This window comes from Perognathus longimembris, chromosome 11 (genome assembly GCF_023159225.1).
Source record: "Perognathus longimembris pacificus isolate PPM17 chromosome 11, ASM2315922v1, whole genome shotgun sequence".
In the NCBI taxonomy this organism is placed as follows: Eukaryota; Metazoa; Chordata; class Mammalia; order Rodentia; family Heteromyidae; genus Perognathus; species Perognathus longimembris.
Genome location: NC_063171.1, coordinates 66,731,250 through 66,749,667, shown reverse-complemented (window position 1 = coordinate 66,749,667; position 18,418 = coordinate 66,731,250). Strand labels below are relative to the sequence as shown.

The window sequence follows — 18,418 nt, the reverse complement described above, 5'->3', positions numbered from 1 at the left end:
TTGACTTGAGGACTACGAAGTGTAGGAAGGCTAAGAGCTAATGCTCTTCTGAGCTTCAAGTCCGACTCATCTGCTCCATCCTCACGCTGCTCGGAGCTTTAACAACGCCCACCGGAGGAAGCAGCTCTCAGACTCTTCTGTCTCACAGCACCTTCACGCTTAGTCACTGATGCGAGTTATTTGAATCCATGCGCGTCCTACAGAAATCAACGCTCCGTTTTGAAAGTACGTATTCCCTAGCACACTGACAGATGACCCTGTTGTATGTTGACATCAGTAACAATGTTATGAAGACACTTTCTGACACACAAACACCGCAGAGCCCTTTAAAGTGCAGCGGGGGGGGGGGGGGGGGGCGCTGCGCGCTCAACCTGTTGGAATAGCATGTGGCACGTGGCCTTTAATACACACTCAGGGAAAATGGACACGAGAGTAGCTGGTGCCGTCTAAGCTTTATGAATAAGAATGGTTTTGAGTTCAGTCCCCTGAAAGGGCCCTGGGGACACACAGGGACCCCAAAACCACGCTGAGATGACTTACGCTAACAGTCCTGAGGAAACGAAAGAGCAGGGCACAAGAAAAGAAACCAGCTCCTCACAGTCACCACGCGGGGCCCGGAACCCCGCGAGCCGGCCTCCAGCCCCCAGGGCTCCCCGCCTGGGCCTGGGGGAAGCTGACCATGTCACAGCTTAGACCACGGGGAGACACCTGCTGCTTACCTGGCCGCCGCCATTCCAGCCTCCCTCCAAGCCAGGCCTTTCCACGCCGAGCTGCAGAGATAAGGGAGCCCCTCCATCTCCTCGGGGGGCCAGGCGGGCAGTGCGGAGCCCGTGCCCATGGCAAGCCCCGCTAGGCGCCCCTCATCGTCCCCCTCATCATCCCTGGCCTTGTCCATCTGGACGACCCGCTGCTTCTCATCCTTCAGCTCGCGGTCCTTCTGGCTGCCCCTCACATTGCTGTACCTCTCGCCACCGCTCTGGCTGTCCCTCTGCTGTTGTCCTTCTTCCTGGTCTTCTGACTGTCCCTCTGTTTGTCATCTTTCTGGTTGTCTCCTGGCTGTCTCTCTGGTTGTCTCTCTGGCTGTCTCTCTGGCTGTCTCTCTGGTTGTCCCTCTGGCTGTCTCTCTGGCTGTCTCTCTGGTTGTCTCTCTGGTTGTCTCTCTGGCTGTCTCTCTGGCTGTCTCCTGGCTGTCTCTCTGGCTGTCTCTCTGGTTGTCTCTCTGGCTGTCTCTCTGGTTGTCTCTCTGGTTGTCTCTCTGGCTGTCTCTCTGGCTGTCCCTCTGGTTGTCTCCTGGCTGTCTCTGTGGTTGTCTCTCTGGCTGTCTCTCTGGCTGTCTCTCTGGTTGTCTCTCTGGCTGTCTCTCTGGCTGTCTCTCTGGTTGTCTCCTGGCTGTCTCTCTGGTTGTCTCTCTGGCTGTCTCTCTGGTTGTCTCTCTGGTTGTCTCTCTGGCTGTCTCTCTGGCTGTCCCTCTGGTTGTCTCCTGGCTGTCTCTGTGGTTGTCTCTCTGGTTGTCTCTCTGGCTGTCTCTCTGGCTGTCTCTCTGGTTGTCTCCTGGCTGTCTCTCTGGTTGTCTCCTTGGCTGTCCCTCTGGTTGTCTCTCTGGTTGTCTCCTGGCTGTCTCTCTGGCTGTCCCTCTGGTTGTCTCTCTGGCTGTCTCTCTGGTTGTCTCTCTGGCTGTCTCTCTGGTTGTCTCCTGGCTGTCTCTCTGGTTGTCTCTCTGGCTGTCTCTCTGGTTGTCTCCTGGCTGTCTCTCTGGCTGTCTCTCTGGTTGTCTCTCTGGCTGTGTCTCTAGCTGTGTCTCTGGTTGTCTCTCTGGTTGTCTCCTGGCTGTCTCTCTGGTTGTCTCTCTGGCTGTCTCTCTGGTTGTCTCTCTGGCTGTCTCTGGTTGTCTCCTGGCTGTCTCTCTGGTTGTCTCTCTGGCTGTCTCTCTGGTTGTCTCCTTGGCTGTCCCTCTGGTTGTCTCTCTGGTTGTCTCCTGGCTGTCTCTCTGGCTGTCTCTCTGGCTGTCCCTCTGGTTGTCTCTCTGGCTGTCTCTCTGGTTGTCTCTCTGGTTGTCTCTCTGGCTGTCTCTCTGGTTGTCTCCTGGCTGTCTCTCTGGTTGTCTCTCTGGTTGTCTCCTGGCTATCTCTCTGGTTGTCTCTCTGGCTGTCTCTGGTTGTCTCCTGGCTGTCTCTCTGGTTGTCTCCTGGCTGTCTCTCTGGTTGTCTCCTTGGCTGTCCCTCTGGTTGTCTCTCTGGTTGTCTCCTGGCTGTCTCTCTGGCTGTCTCTCTGGTTGTCCCTCTGGTTGTCTCTCTGGCTGTCTCTCTGGTTGTCTCTCTGGCTGTCTCTCTGGTTGTCTCCTGGCTGTCTCTCTGGTTGTCTCTCTGGCTGTCTCTCTGGTTGTCTCCTGGCTGTCTCTCTGGCTGTCTCTCTGGTTGTCTCTCTGGCTGTGTCTCTAGCTGTGTCTCTGGTTGTCTCTCTGGTTGTCTCCTGGCTGTCTCTCTGGTTGTCTCTCTGGCTGTCTCTCTGGTTGTCTCCCTGGCTGTCTCTGGTTGTCTCCTGGCTGTCTCTCTGGTTGTCTCTCTGGCTGTCTCTCTGGCTGTCTCTCTGGCTGTCCCTCTGGACGATCCTCTGGATTGTCATCCTTCTACCTATGTTCATGTTTCTGTGTTTTATGACTGTTTCAGTTCTTTTTGCTATAGCACCATTCTGTAAGCCTTATTACTTTCTTTGTATTAGCCTGTTCATGATGGCTTGAGAACAAAATCTATGTGTCTTTAAAAGCAAATTCTACTCATTAACTGGACAAATGTTGTCTGAGTCCCAACTATGAGTACTAAAACTATAGGGGAGTTCAACTTACTCAGTGAGTTTATATTCTATAGACTGGAATAAGCAATAAGAATATGTTCTATCCACCAGACTATGCAGAATAAGAAGGGATAGCACCCAAGTCCAGAGTTCAAGCCCAATGAGTGACAAAAAAAAAAAAGAAGAAACAAAATATATCCAAAACAGTCATTAGCAAAGGCCTTTCTAGAGCACATGTAACAAAGATTCTTCTCCTACCTGTAAATTGCATCAGTAATTTAGAATTATGACAGTAACAAAAAAAAAATTTCCAAACCTCACATCCACCGTGTTATTCAACTCATGGTCAAACACTTCAAATGCCTCTTTGATTTTTTTGTGAAATTCTGCTACAATTATCTCTGCAAAAGACAAAGTAAAGACAATTGCTTTTAGTTAAATATTCAAAACAAAGCCCTCAATAACCAGCCTAAAATCCGTGGGGGTTTTGTGTGCATGGTTGCTTCTGAGGTAGGATGTTGGTATGCAGAACCAGCTGGCCTCAAGTTCAAGATCCTCCTGCTTCAGACCCGCAAGGGCCGGCGGGAGGTGGGGGGGTGGGGGGGGGTGGATCCCCATCTCTAGGTGGCACTGGGCATGTCACTTGCATCTTAAACTCGTCATCAGAGCGTCTGACGACGGGTGCCCACCATCGGATGCGCTCGCCCGCCCGCCGTCCATCCCCAGCAGCTTGGAGCAGAGTAAACAGAGGCCTGCTCCTCCGCGGGGTGCCCTGCCCCCTGGCCTCCTTCTACCCCCCCCCCCAGGAAGCCTGGAGGGGGTGAGGGGCATGACACCAAGCTACGATGCTTCCTCGCGAAGCTCCCACGCCGTGCGGGGCCCAGGCTCGCCCACAGGAAACGGTGCTGCGTCCAACGGTGTTTCCTGAGTGCTAACTATGGATTCTACCACGCCCGCTGATGAGGTTCCAGCCAGGAACGCGAAGGAGAAATCCCCGCCTCGCGGCACTGCTTTTCTTGGGGAAGAGGGGCGTGGGTACATAGTTGCTGACAGACAGTAAGTCAAAGGGTGCTATAAGTAAATAAACTAACAAAGCGGGGAAGGAACGTCGGAGGGCTGGGCGGGTGAGGCTGGGAAGGTCCCTGGTGGCAAGGGAAGAGCCAGCCTGGTGAACCTCCACGAGGATTTGAGGCAGAGAGCAGAACGCCCAGGACTGTAGGAACGATCAGAAAGGTGCGAGGTTGAAGACGGGGGCGGATCCTACAAGAGCCCACGGCTGCCTCTGAGACGTGGACTTTTGCTCTAAATGGAGTCCGATCTGCCTCTGCTCCCTCCGCAAAGTGCACCGGGACCAGGCAGGGGGCTGCGGCCCGCAGCACCGGTCAGAGAAGCAGAGCAGCAGCGCGCGTGGAGAGGAGGCCCAGGCTCCGCACGATGCTGAAGGACAAAGCCACCATCAACACCGATGCTGGGTGTGGAAAGAAAGGGGCCAGGGCTAACTCCAGTGGTCAGCTGAGTAAGGGGATAAGTGTAACCGGTTTTCAAAATGTACTAAACCAGTATAACAGGACAGCCGGAAAGGAAGAGAAAGGGATCAAAATATGAGTGCAATTGTTTGAATTGCAAATATATCACCAAATAAGAAATGAATCTCCTACCTTCTGTTTATTTCCCTTTAACCTAAAGTGTGACAAGAAAAAAAAAAGAGATTTGAAAAGCGGGGAGGGGGCAGACACTGCTGGCTCATAGTCCTAGCTACTCAGGAGGCTGAGATCAGAAGATGGTAGTTCAAAGCCAGCCTGGGCAGATAAAACCTCACGACTCTTATCTCCAATTAAACAGCAATAAAAGTCAGAACTGGAGGCCTGGCCCAAGCCATGAGAGCAAGGATACAAGGTCCTGAGTTCAAACCCCAGTACTGGCACAGAAAAGAAGAAAACAAAACAAAAGGAAAGGGGGGCTGGGAAGGTGGCCTAGCAGTGGAGCGCTTGCCTAGCATGCATGAAGCCCTGGGTTCGATTCCTCAGCACCACATACACAGAAAAGCCAGAGAAGTGGCGCTGTGGCTCAAGTGGCAGAGTGCTAGCCTTGAGCACAAAGAAGCCAGGGACAGTGCTCAGGCCCTGAGTTCAAGCCCCAGGACTGGCAATTTAAAAATTTTTTTTTTAAAAAAAGAAAAAAAGGGGCTGGGGATATGGCCTAGTGGCAAGAGTGCCTGCCTCATATACATGAGGCCCTGGGTTCGACTCCCCAGCACCACATATACAGAAAATGGCCAGAAGTGGCGCTGTGACTCAAGTGGCAGAGTGCTAGCCTTGAGCAAAAAGAAGCCAGGGACAGTGCTCAGGCCCTGAGTCCAAGGCCCAGGACTGGCCAAAAAAAAAAAAAAAGAAGAAGAAAAAAGGAAAGGAAGAGGTTACGGTAGAAGCGAAGGAGGAGAAAATGTTGAATGACTCACATTCTTTATTCTGACCTAACACCATCTTGCTGTGCTTCCTTTCCCTCTTTCTTCGTACACACCCTCTTCTTTATAGCACTTGGTAGTTAGCATTGGTTCACGCAGGAGCCCGTCACTGAGTCCGCTCCGCAGGCCAGGCCCTGTGCCAGTGCCCTGTGGCACTGCCAAGTACAGCGTCTCAGTCTTGGGAAGAAAGAACCCGAGGCTGCACGGCTTGCCAAGGCCACAGTGGCCGAGTGGCGGCGCTGGTGGAACCCCAATCTCCCTCCTCCCCGACCCCCCGGCCACCGGCTGTGAGGAGAGGAAAGCGCTGGCCTGCCTCCCTTCACGTGAGTGCTCTATGCTTCAGGTTGTGACTCTCCATTTTTAACAGTGCCGCAGCAGTGCACCACAGCTTACTGATATAAAGTTTCTTTATGAATCACATGGAGTGAAAATTGGCTGGTTTTATAAACAACAACAACGAAAGAACGTTCCTTCAGTCTTTACATTTGCATGGCTTTGATTACAGGTGGGTGTGGAAAACTGCTGATGCGCCTGCTTGTCCCGGTTTTGCGGTGAGGGAACATCAAAGGGCCAGGGTGGGCGCACGCCCCTCCCAGGTGCTGGGCACACCCACAAAACCCCGCATCCGCTCCTGCTCCCCACGCAGTCCCAACTCAGATCTTCTTTTTTTTCCTTTTTGCTTAAAAATTTTCTGTGAGGGGCTGGGAATGCGGCTCGGTGGGACTGAGTGTTTGCCTGGCGTGCATGAAGCCTTGGGTTCAATTCCTCCGCACAATATAAACAGGAGAAGCTGGAGGTGGCGCTGTGGCTCAAGTGGTAGAGTGCTAGCCTGGAGCAAAAGCAGCTCAGGGACAGCGCCCAGGCCCCAAGTTCAAGCCCCAGAACCGGGGGGGGGGGGGGGGGGGGAATCCTATGAGCTCTATGAAAAACGTGTTAAACTCAATATCAAAATCACTGCAAGCCATTTTCAAGGTCAGTTGTATTTGTTTTACTAAGGTGAAAACAGCTCCATTTCTTTTCCTGTCACCAGAATCACACATTCCTAGGGAGAGGGGAAGGATATGAAGGACATGAAAAAAATTTACAGAAAAAGCTCCACCTCCGACCACCCAGAGTCAATGACTCAACACTGTCCTAGAATCTAGTATTTCACTCGAAAGTAAACTGGGAGCACACTACATTCTCAAAAAAAAATTACACAATCTTTCTTTCTGATGGCTTAGTATTCAATTATAGAGCTCTATCAAACTCTGTTTAACCAACACCCTACTTGTGGAAGTTCATCTTTGTGCGTTTACCTGATGGTCCATCGGAATGAAGTGCATGGAAAACGGGGTGGCCCGTGTGGGCAATGAGGCCCCCGGGGGACCCCACCGGGCTGCGCGACTTTGCCGCTCCAGCTTCCGTGTTTTGCCTCACCTCCCTTGATGCGGGAAGTGGTTCATTCGGCATGTAGATGAGGTTATGGTGACGCGAGGGCCGGGCTGACCACTCTGGCAGCCATCGGGCCTCAGCTGGAGCTCAGAGGTGCTGCCGCTTCGGGTGTCCGGACTCCAGGGTGAAAAGAGGAGGGGAGGGCGGGTGGAGTAGAAACCCAAGTCCCCGGCTGTCCTCAGGGCCACCTACCACTCAGTGTGCAGTGCAGCATCCTAAGCCCTACTAAAGAGTGTGTGTGTGTGTGTGTGTGTGTGTGTGTGTGTGTGTGTGTGCGCGCGTGCGTGATCGCTGGGGATGGAACCCAGGACCTTGCAAATACTAGTCAAGCTCTCTACCTCTGGGCTGTGCCCCAGCCCCAACACACGATCTTTATATTAAAATATAGAAAACCCTAGAGATTCCACAACAATACTACTAGAATTAAAAGTTCAGCAAGGTAGCAAAACACAAAATCAATACAAAACTCAGCTGCACTGCTAGACATAAGGAAAAAAAATGATCTGCAAGGAATTAAGAAAACAATTCCTTTTGTTTTGTTGTTTGTGAGGCTGGGTCTTGCTATATAGTGCAAACGAGCCTTCTTTAGCTCCCCAAGTGCTATGATTAAATACAGTTCTGTGGCACCATATCTAACGAGGAATTCCACTTACAAAAGGAGCAAAGCATAAAACAGAAATACATTTAATGAAGAAGAAAGAGACAAACCCTACAAGCCAGGACAGAAACATGGAACGGATTTCCTAGGTGTCAAGCTTCTGGCCTCCAGAACCACAAGACAACAGTGTTTAGTGGTTAAGCCACCCAGTTCGTACCACGTTGTTACCGCAATCCTAGTCAGCTAGCATACAGTCAGAAGAGTTCTACAGAATCGATTTAACTTTTACTAAATTGTGTTTATCTTGAGGCTACGGACCAGTGCTTTGATTTACAAACCCCAGTAAAGGGTTTGCGTCTCTAAGGCCCCACCCCTCTCTGGCCTTTCCCTTCCCAACTGTGGAAGTCTCCCCACCAGCTCCCCTTGCCAGCCTCCCCACCCCCCGCCAGAACATGCTAGCATTCCCCACTTGAATGAATACTCCACACTGTGAGCAAGAGAGCAGCTCTCACCGCGGGGGTTCTACCCCCACCTCCCCAATAAAACCGCTCCTGTTGAGCCACCTCTGTCCGTTCTCTGGGTCTTTTGAAACAAACACTAATGTATTTTTTTTTTCACAAGTAGAGAAAATACATATGAAATCTCAAAGGACCCAAATAGCCAAGACAAGTTAGAAAAATAAGAATACAGCTAAAGGATTAACATTTTCTGATTCAAAACTTACGAGTAACTTACAGTAATCAAACCACCGTGGTACTGGTACGAGAAAAGCCCGGAAGCACAGAAGCAACCCCAACAGGAACAGTGCTGAGAAACGAACCCAGCACGAACCCTGAGCGCTAAGCGCGGGCTCTGCCGCTGGGCTCTAGTCCCAGCCCGCGCCTTCTCTTCTAGCATGGAAATGATGGCTCTCTCAAAGAGAATTGTGTTGGATGGGAAGACGGAGACACGTTTATGTATGCAATACTGCCGACTATGCGTGTAAACCTTTACCAGATATAAACTCCTCATGTCCACTCCACCCCACTCCCCGGGCCTTCATTTTCGCCAGCTCTCAGCCCAGTATTCCCCCTCCTTCCCCTCCCTCCGCACCGACTCCTAAACCAGCCTCTATTCCTGCCATCTTTTTCTTTCCCACCAAGGCTCTCCCTACCCACCCCACCCACCCCATCTTCCTTCCCTTTCTCTAGGCCATGCTAGGAACCTGTTCTCTGTGAGTCCCAGTGCACTGACATTGACTGAGCACCTATTAGGTACCAAACCCTGAACACACAGTAGAGAGCGAAACACACCTGCTGGCATTCCAGTAAGGAATCCGACCTGAACGGTAAATTAGACAAATAAACTGTGTGGTTGGGTCACTCACTGTCCTACAATGAGCATTTGTATCCTTCCTCCAATAAATACTAGGTCCTTCAGAACTGCATGGAGTTCATCGTTCCCTTTGTTTGTCCCTTCTTTGGTGCTGGGTTTGAACTCGGGCCTTAGGCTTGCTAGGCTGGCACTCTAGTACTTGAGCTCCACCTCCAGTCCCAAGTTCACTTTATCTCCTGTGTTTGGTAGTGTCTGACATTAAAAGAGTATTAATAAATAAATCTTAGGGGCTGGGAATGTGGCCTAGTGGCAAGAGTGCTTGCCTCGCATACATGAAGTCCTGGGTTCGATTCCCCAGCACCACATATACAGAAAAGGCCAGAAGTGGCGCTGTGGCTCACGTGGTAGAGTGCTAGCCTTGAGCAAAAAGAAGCCAGGGACAGTGCTCAGGCCCTGAGTCCAAGGCCCAGGACTGGCAAGATAGATAGATAGATAGATAGATAGATAGATAGATAGATAGACAGACAGATAGATCTTACTAAAGCCAAGGAAGGCTTGATTCATGAAAGAAGATCCTGAAGAATTAATGAAGTCTTTAAACACAAATAAGAAAATTAGCTTTGAACAACAAAAGAAACAATTCTTCCGCTCAGATAACTAAAGAAAGATAAGGGCTGGAGGTACCGCTGAGTGGTGAAGCTCTTGCCTAGCACGCGTAAGGTCCTGAGTTTAATCCTCAGCTCCACAAATAATTATAGTAGTAAAAGAGCAGCCCATTTGAGAGAAAGTAGGAAAGAACACTGGTAGAAGCTATGTCTAAAGGTGAGGCAACAAGGTAAGGAAATCAGGCCTAAGTGTTTCCTTTTTATTTTTTTAAACCATGAAGTAAAGTATCACTTACTGAGAATTGGGAGGTTAAAGTGGGATCAAGAGGCTTAAAAGTGGGCTTTCCCCCATTTCCCAACCAACACGGGGTAAGACTAGACGTTGTCCAGTCTTCCTTCCTTCACACACACACACACACACACACACACACACACAGTGTATAAGCCAGTTACGGGGACTGTAGAAGCAAGCGCTGCAGGAATTTCGTGGCGGGGCCCAGCAGGAACACACTAGGAAGTGCATCGTGACCACAGGCCGCTCGTGGTGACACGCACCGCCAGGCCACCTCTTCCTCCCGTCCACGCCGTCTCCGCGGCTTCCTCTTGGTTTTGTGAGTTCCCTACAGTCCTTTAATGGATCCCTTTTTCTCCTACACTAGCGAGAATCTTTTGTTTGGCTGTCAGGTGGAAACAACGCGAAGCACTTAATATGTAAGGGGTACAGCAGCCCTGGGCATGGAGATCAGCACCATCCACAGAGGAGGCAGCAGAGATCTCCAAGTGTCGCCCAGAGCTTAATTAAGCATGAGAGCCGCCCTGGAAGGAGCCAAGTGAAGGTCACTGAGCTGAAAAGGGCTCCAAAGCCGGAGTATTGGGCGGTGGGCAACAACTACTGACCCTGGAACTGAAGTGAACAGAAAACTGGAAAAGCCATGCCAAAGTCGGCTCATCCAGCAGCAAGCAGGAGGAAGACAAAAAAATGAGTGTCAAAGAAGAGAGCGTGATAAGTGGCACAAATGTAAGAGGAAGAATTTTTATATGAAGGAAAGAGCAATACGAGAGGAAGAGAAAGAGGAAGAAGAAGAAGAGCGGCAAAAAGAAGGGATAGCTGAATCGACACAGTGCCTGTCTAATAAGCACAAGGCCCTGAACTCAAACCCCAGTACTGTCAAGAAAAAAAAAAATCAGCCAGAGGGCTGGGAGTATGGCCTAGTGGCAAGAGAGCTTGCCTCGTATACATGAAGCCCTGGGTTTGACTCCCCAGCACCACATCTAGAGAAAAGGGCAGAAGTGGCGCTGTGGCTCAGGTGGCAGAGTGCTAGCCTTGAGCAAAAAGAAGCCAGGGACAGTGCTCAGGCCCTGAGTCCAAGCCCCAGGACTGGCAAAAAATAAATAAATAAATATATCAGCCAGGTGCTGGTGGCTCACGCCTGTAATCCTAGCAACTCAGGAGGCTGAGATCTGAGGATCACGGTTCAAAGCTAGTCTAGGCAGGAAAGGCCATGAGGCGCTTATCTCCAATTAATCACCAGAAAACCAGAAGTGGCTCTGTGGCTCAAGTGGTAGAGCGCTAGCCTTGAGCTAAGCAGCTCAGGGACAGCTTGCAGGCCCAGAGTTCAAGCCAGATGACCACCAATAATCATCACCATCATCATCATCAAATCAGGCCCCGGTGGCTCACCTGTAATCCTAGTTACTCAAGAAGCTGAGCTCTGAGGATCTCAGTTCGAAGCTAGTCCAGAGAGAAAGCCCATGAGACTTCTAGCTTCCATGAGATCCTTATTCTAATTAACTAAAAAGCCAGAAGTGGTGCTGTGGCTCAAGTGGCAGAGTGCTAGCCTTGAGCAAGAAGAAGCCAGGGACAGTGCCCAGGCCCTGAGTCCAAGCCCCAGGAACAGAACCCACACAAAAGTAAAAACCAAGCGTTCCTGCTAACCGCACGTACGTGAGGTGAGAGTTCCGGCGTGCGCAGTAAGCCCTGTCTGGAGAGCCTGAGTGACGCTGGCCGTAAGCAGCTAGATTCCGAGTGCGGGCGGATCGTTCTCCTTTCCTTCCCTCCCTCACCTGGGTTTTTCCCTTTCAATTTTATAAAGAATTTGAGGCTTGAGCCAGGCGCTGGTGGCTCATGCCTGTAATCCCAGCAATTTAGGAAGCTGAGATCATCAGAGGATTACAGTTCAAAGCCAGCCCAGGCAGAAAAGTCCCCGTGAGACTCTTTTTTTTTTTTTTTTTGCCAGTCCTGGGCCTTGGACTCAGGGCCTGAGCACTGTCCCTGGCTCGTTTTTGCTCAAGGCTAGCACTCTACCACTTGAGCCATAGTGCCACTTCCGGCTTTTTTCTATATATTATGTGGTGCTGGGGAATCGAACCCGGGGCTTCATGTATAGGAGGCAAGCACTCTACCACTAGGCCATATCCCCAGCCCTCAACTTCTTAATCGGTCCAAAAAGTTATTATTTTATATTTTATTGTGATGTACAGTGGGGGTTACAGTTACATAAGTCAGGTAAGGAGTATATTTCTCTTTTTTGGGGGTGGAGGGTCAGTTGTGGAGCTTGAACTCAAGCCTCGGTGCTGTCCGGAGCTTTTTCACTCTACCACTTTGAGACACGGTTCTACTTCTGGTTTTCTGGTGGCTAATTGAGAGATAAGAGTCTCACAGACTTTCCTGCCCAGTCTGGCTTTGAACTGTGATCCTCAGATCTCAGCCTCCTGAATAGCTAGAATTATAGGCATTAGACACCAGTGCTGAGCAAGAGTACATTTCCAGTTTTCCCCTTCCATCCCTATCCACAAGTTGTACAGTTCATTTTCAACATAGCAGAAAGTCAATTTTAATCGTCTTCTTTACAAGCTATACTATGAAAAACAAACAAGTCTTTTCTTGTGTGTGTCTGCTGGTCCCGGGGCTTGAACTCAGGGCCTGGCCACTGTAACCCAAGCTTTGTGCTCCAGGCTGGTATCCACCACTGGAGCCACAGATCCTCTTCCAGCTTCTGTGATGCTTAATTTGAGACAAAGAGTCTCACAGACTTTCCTGCCTGGGCTGGCTTCCAATCGTGATCCTCAGATCTCAGCCTCCTGAGTTTATAAGGAGTCTAAGTGTGAGCCATCACACTTACTTGTTTGGTTTTGGTTTTTTTGTCAGTCCTGGGGCTTGAACTCAGGGCCTGGGCTCTGTCCCTGGCTTCTCTTTGCTCAAGGCTAGCACTCTGCCACTTGAGCCACAGCGCCACTTCCAGCTTTTTCTACATATGTGGTGCTGAGGAATGGAACCCAGGGCTTCATGTACAGGAGGCAAGCACCTTACCACTAGGCCACATTCCCAGCCCCACCTTTTACATTTTTTTTTTTTTTTTTTGGCCAGTCCTGGGGCTTGGACTCAGGGCCTGAGCACTGTCCCTGGCTTCTTTTTGCTCAAGCCTAGCACTCTGCCACTTGAGCCACAGCGCCACTTCTGGCCGTTTTCTATATATGTGGTGCTGGGGAATTGAACACAGGGCCTCATGTATATGAGGCAGGCACTCTTGCCACTAGGCCATATCCCCAGCCCCACCTTTTACATTTTTAAATGGTTCAAACTAGCCAAGTTTTGTGGCACATACCCAAATTCCAAGATTCTGAGAAACAGGCAGGAGGATCACGCATTCAAGGCTTGACTGGGCTACAGAACCCAAAGGCCACACTAGCTAGATAGTGAGACTTTGGCAAAAAAAAAAAAAAGGGAAGGAAAAAGGCTCAGAGTATATGAAAATAACTTGAAAAGTACTAAATGTCAAAAAAAAGGTCTCCTCATCAATATTTATTTATTGGTTTCACAAATATCAAGATCTTAAACGCTTTTCTACAAATACTGAGCATTAACATCAAAGTTCAAAATGTCAGGTAACAAACTGTAAAGCGGTGATTGAACAAGCCCTCCTGTCGCAAACTATGTATTTAGTCACTCAGGCCCTACCTGCCAACTAGCATATTCCTTCGTCTCTAAAATAAAAATAATAGTCACAATATCTCGTTGAGTTATGAAGAGATGAAATGATGAACATAAATGGATTAGCATAAGGTAATTCATAGTAAATAAATATAACCAGATTAATAATCAGAAAGAATACCAAACCAAACCGTGGTGGCTCACACCTGTGATCCTAGCTACTCAGGAGGCTGAGATCTGAGGATTGTGTTTCAAAGCCAGAAACCCCCCAGGAAATAAAGTCTATGAGACTCTTCTCTCCAATTAACCACCAAAAAACTGGAAGTGGCGCTGTGGCTCAAAGTGGTGGAGAACTAGCCTTGAGGGAAATAACTCAGGGAGAGCACCAAGGCCCTGAGTTCAAGCCCCAAGACTGGCAAAAATAAATAAATACACACACACACACACACACACACACACACACACACACAGTGTCTACCTTATGCTTAATTTTTTTTAAAACTAGGCCACAAAATACAGCAAACTTGTTTTCTGGTTTTGTGTGTGTGTGTGTGTGTGTGTGTGTGTGTGTGTGTGTTTTGTCGCTCATGGATTTGAACTCAGCCTGCACAATGTCCCTGAGCTCTTCAGCTTGAGCTCTACCCCCTGAGCCACAGTGCCACTTGCAGTTTTCTGGTGGGGAGTTGGAGATGAGCCTCATGGCCTTTCCTGCCCAGCTCACTTTGAACTGTGATCCTCAGATCTCAGCCTCCTGAGTAGCTAGGATTATAAGTGTGAGCTATCAATGCCTGGCCAAACTTATTTATTGTAACATAAATATAACTAAATTAATATGTCAAAGTAGTAAAAATGCTTTTTTAATTGATAAAAACCCAGTTAGAGGCGAGTTATATCATTATACAGCTTAATTCCAGACTATATACTACCATTGCCAAAAAGTCCATGTTGTCCTTGATTTTGGGCAATAGAAATACTAAGACAATTAAATCTAGGTAAGTTAAAATCAAAACAAGGTAAAACCAAAAAACTATTAGGCTTAATTTCAAAAGAAATTAATGATAGCTTACATAGACAGAGTGCCCATAACCAAAAGAAATACAAGTTTTTAAACAAACATTTAACAAGGTGCTCATAGCTCACCTAGAGAAACCGAGATAAAATAATAAGGCCCCAAGAGAAATGCTTGCCAGGGGAGCTGTTTAAAGTATACTACAGAGAAGGCGGAGAAAGGCCCTCAAGGTTAATTAACTGGAGCTAGAAATAAATAATATTATTGTCCAGCAAGACTCAGTAGCTCCAACACCCAACTCACATGTAAAGTGCTTTAAATAATAACAGCCCAGAGACACATGCCTGTCTTTGATGGAGGGAAGCGGTAGTTCTTTATGAATTCCTATTTCCCCCACTAAATATCAATATTATGCTCAATCATAGTCTAATTTTATAATTTCTGCTTCCATCTGCCAAACACTAATTGACCGCCTCTTTATACGGGAGCACTCTAATGGAAAAGGAAAACAAGCCACTCTAGCTTACGAGAGGTCAAGGCCATCCAAGGCAGGCAAACCCAGGAAACGTCTACCTGGAGGAGGAGGGATGGCCCAAGTGGTAGAGTGCCAACCGTGAGCAGAGCCAAGTGGAAGGCACAAAGGCCCGAGTTCAAGCCTCATTACCAGCAAAAAAGGAGGAGGAAGAAGAAAGATGGAAGTAGGAATAGGAAGAAGAGGGAGGAAAGAGGAAGGAGAGGAAGGAGAAGAGGAAGGGGAAGAAAAAGAAGAAAGAGAGAGGGGGAAGGAAGGAGAGAGAAAGAAAGAAGGAAAAAAGAAAGAAAGGGGGGAGGGGGGAGGGAAGGAGGGAGGAGGAAGGAAGGACACATTTGAAGAGATAGACTTCAGTGACCTCGTAAACCCAGAGGCTGAGCTGCAGGTGTAGCTCAGAGACAGTGTCTGCCTACGTGGCAGGCATGAGACCCTGAGTTCAAACCCCAGGACTGATTAACATAAATGGATACGTAAACCAACAGAAGCTGGATTGTATGGGCTCCCCGTTTCCTTTTGATGGTAGAAAGCAGGGCCTAGGGACTGGTTTTTCGGAGGCCTAGCCTCTATCTCCTTACAAGCCTCTCTTCCAGCCACAGAGAGCCCGCTTGGTTCCTCTAGTAAGCCACTCTTTCTTGATTTAGGCTTTTGTGAGTTATGTTGTTGGGGGGGGGGGTTGTATCAGGTTTCTCAATGCCAATCAATTAAATCTGGTATCCTTCTAGAACTCTGAACTTCTGACATTTTTATACGCATATCTACATCCTTTCTTCAGGCCCCTTCCTTCCCCGTGGTGCTGAGGGCTGAGCTCAGGGCCTCGGCATTTGCTAGGAAAGTGCCTGTCCACTCGCTCGCTGCTCCACCCCGTGACCTACGCACCTAGGTCAGCGCCATAACGTGGCCACCGCCAGCGAAACCACAGCAAACACCAGGCGCATCTGTCTGCGTCACGTGCACACTCTACGCCCCCGACTTTTTAAAAAACGACTCCCCAACTAACCGAGTACTTGTGTGATTCTTTGGTGGCCATCTATTCCTGGAAGTCACAGGTGTCAGCGGGAGCGAGGCGGCTCCGCTCTGCTCCTCACCGCCCAGAGCAGAAGGTCAGGCGGTTATTGCCTAGCCTAGGGCTCCCAGCTCGCAGAACCCACTACAGGCTCCGCATTCTTAACACCAAGAAACCTTATTTAAAGGCAGGGTGAGAAAGCGGCACAGGACCAGGCACTATGATGAAGTATCGGCTTCCTGAAGGGTGCTACCAAACAACAACAAGGGAAAAGACCACTCAGCTGCCTTGCGGAGAGCGCAGGGTATATTCTTGGTAGAGAATTCCGATACAGATGAGCAATGTTCAGCATGATAAATGAAAATAAGCAAACCACTTTAGAGACTTTTGCAGTCATCTGGCTCAGAGAACATGTTTGTCAAGAACTGAGGAAGTCTGCATTTTATATTTTCATTACTGAGGACTACCTTGAGAAAGTCTCAATTCTCATCTCCCCAATGTACTACCATATCTCAGGTTTGTTATGTGGGGTCCTATTTGGAATACTTAATCTGTGTTATAGTACTCAATTTCAAATACATTTTAATACTACAGCAGCTACCGATGGGAGCAATAACCACCGCTGGCCGCAGCACCGACAGGATTTGAGACACACAGAGCCAAAGGGAAGGCGATTCTAGATGTGCACCTACCTACTTGCCTATGTTTTCATTTCGTGTATGTGCAGGATCTGGGCTTGAGCTCAGGGCCTGGGCGCAGTCCCGGAGCTTCTTTTGCTCTGAGGCTAGCACTCCAACCACAGTTCTACTTCCGGCTTTTTGGGGGCGGTTAGAGATTTAAAAATGCCATGGGCTTTGAACCACTATCCTCACTGTAAGGTACCTGGGAAAGGAACCCCCCCCCCCCCACATGGTTCAGGCAGAAAGGAGTTTATTGGGCGGGGAAAGCAAACTGCCAGCCCGCACAAGATGGAGGCCTGGAGAGGCCAAGGAGAAGGAAGAAAAGAAAAAAAAAATGTCAGAGGAAAGGAAAGGGAGCAGGGACTCTTGCTGCGCTGGGTTAAGTAGGGAAGGTGGGAGGCATGGCCGGTGGATTGGATGTGACCTCAGAGGAGGGGGAGGTAACCGCCTCCAGGTGAGCCCGTTACCTAGGTAACACAGGTACTGGGTGCAGACTTAAACAGGTGGGGGGCATCTGCAGGGAGGGGGGGAGGGGGGTGGCTCTTACACTCACATCTCAGCCTCTTGAGTAGCTAGGGTTACAGGCGTGAGCCACCAGTGCCTGGCTTTGTCCAAAGCCTCCGTGCATGTTGTCAACAGAAAAAAATAAATAAAGCTGAAGACGGGAAAAATGAAATCAGAGAAGTTCTCAATCTACTTTTTAACTGGGGATAAAAACTACAAAAAGGGCTGGGGCGTAGCTCAGTGGCAAAACACTTGCCTAGCCAGCGCAGTGTCCTAGGTTCGATTCCCCATACCAAAAAAAAAAAAAAGAATTACAACACAGGGGCTGGGAATGAGGCTCCGCGGTAGAGCGCTGGCCTCGCATGCATGAAGCTCTGGGTTCGATTCCCCAGCACCGCACACACAGAAAAGGCGGGAAGTGGAGCTGTGGCTCCAGGGAGGGCGAGCCTCGAGCAGCTCCGGGGCAGCGCCCAGGCCCGGGGTTCAAGCCCGGGACTGGCAAAGAGAATTGTAACACAGTTCGGAGTTTGCATTTCTCACGGCGACCCAGTCCAAGTTGGAGGCCTTCCTGGGTTCTTTTTGCAAATAAACAGTGAGTAAGTCGTCCGGCTTCACGGGGGAGGATTTTAATGAATGGAGGACGATGCGGCCACTCTGGTTACCACGCGCCTCCTTCCAGGGGAAAAGCGGAGCCCTGGACCCCTGACACGGGGAGGCCCCGGAGTCAACAAACCAGCTCTACCGGGGGCCGGCGACCCACCTGCCGGGCGGGGCGGGGCCGGGCGGGGCGGGGGCGGGGCCTGGCGGGGCGGGAGCGGGGCCTGGCGGGGCGGGGGCGGGGCCGGGCGGGGGCGGGGCCTGGCGGGGCGGGGGCGGGGCCGGGCGGGGCCGGGCGGGGCGGGGGCGGGGCCGGCCAGGCCCAAAGGCGCGGTCCGGGCCCCTCGCCGCCGGCCGGGTCACCTTGGCAGCCCGGGGCTCCGCGGGGCGGTGACGGAGGCCGGGCCGTCTGAAGCCTCCGACTGGGAGAGAGGCCTTTGGAGGCGCCCCGGGGCCCCGCCCCGCGTCCCCGCCCCGCGCCCGCCGCCCTCGCTAAAATGGCTTCCCTCCCCCACCCCCGTTTTTTAAGCCTCCGGGCGCAAGATGGAGGCCGCGGGCGGGGCCGGGACGCGGAGCCCGGCGGCCGGCGAGGGCGGGGCGGGAGGGGGAGGCGGGGCCGGCGGACGCGGGCGCGGAGACGCCGGCCCGGGCCCGGGGCGCTGGGCGGGCGGCGGCGGCCCCGGCGCCCTCCCGTACCTTCTCGGTCTTTATCCTCCGCCATCTTGGCGCGGCCGTCGTCCGGGCAACGCCGTCGTCCCGCGCGGCCTGACCCCTAACGGCCGGTGCGACGGCGCGGGGGGGGCGAGCGCGGGGACGAGCGCGGGGCCCGGCCTTCGCCAGCCTGGCCTCCCGGGGACACCGGCCGCCTTCGCCCCAGGCCGGGACTCGGAGGCCGCGGCCCGGGCCGGGGTGCCGCCCCGCCAGGCCGCCGTGTGCTCAGGTCCCGGTGTGCTCAGG

The 18,418-nt window shown here is 51.0% G+C and overlaps 1 protein-coding gene across 1 annotated transcript in view; it reads right to left on the bottom strand.

The window, feature by feature from the left end:
• The window catches only part of Efcab2 (EF-hand calcium binding domain 2), a 40,973-nt gene extending 22,787 nt beyond the window's left edge, over nt 1–18,186 (bottom strand). The window contains exons 1-2 of the mRNA XM_048357125.1: nt 18,158–18,186; nt 3,107–3,191 (exon numbers count right to left, since the gene is read on the bottom strand). Of these exons, the coding sequence (XP_048213082.1) occupies nt 3,107–3,191; nt 18,158–18,182 (110 nt within the window). The 5' untranslated portion in view covers nt 18,183–18,186. The remainder of the gene's footprint in view (nt 1–3,106; nt 3,192–18,157) is intronic.
• Between the last annotated feature and the right edge of the window lie 232 nt (nt 18,187–18,418).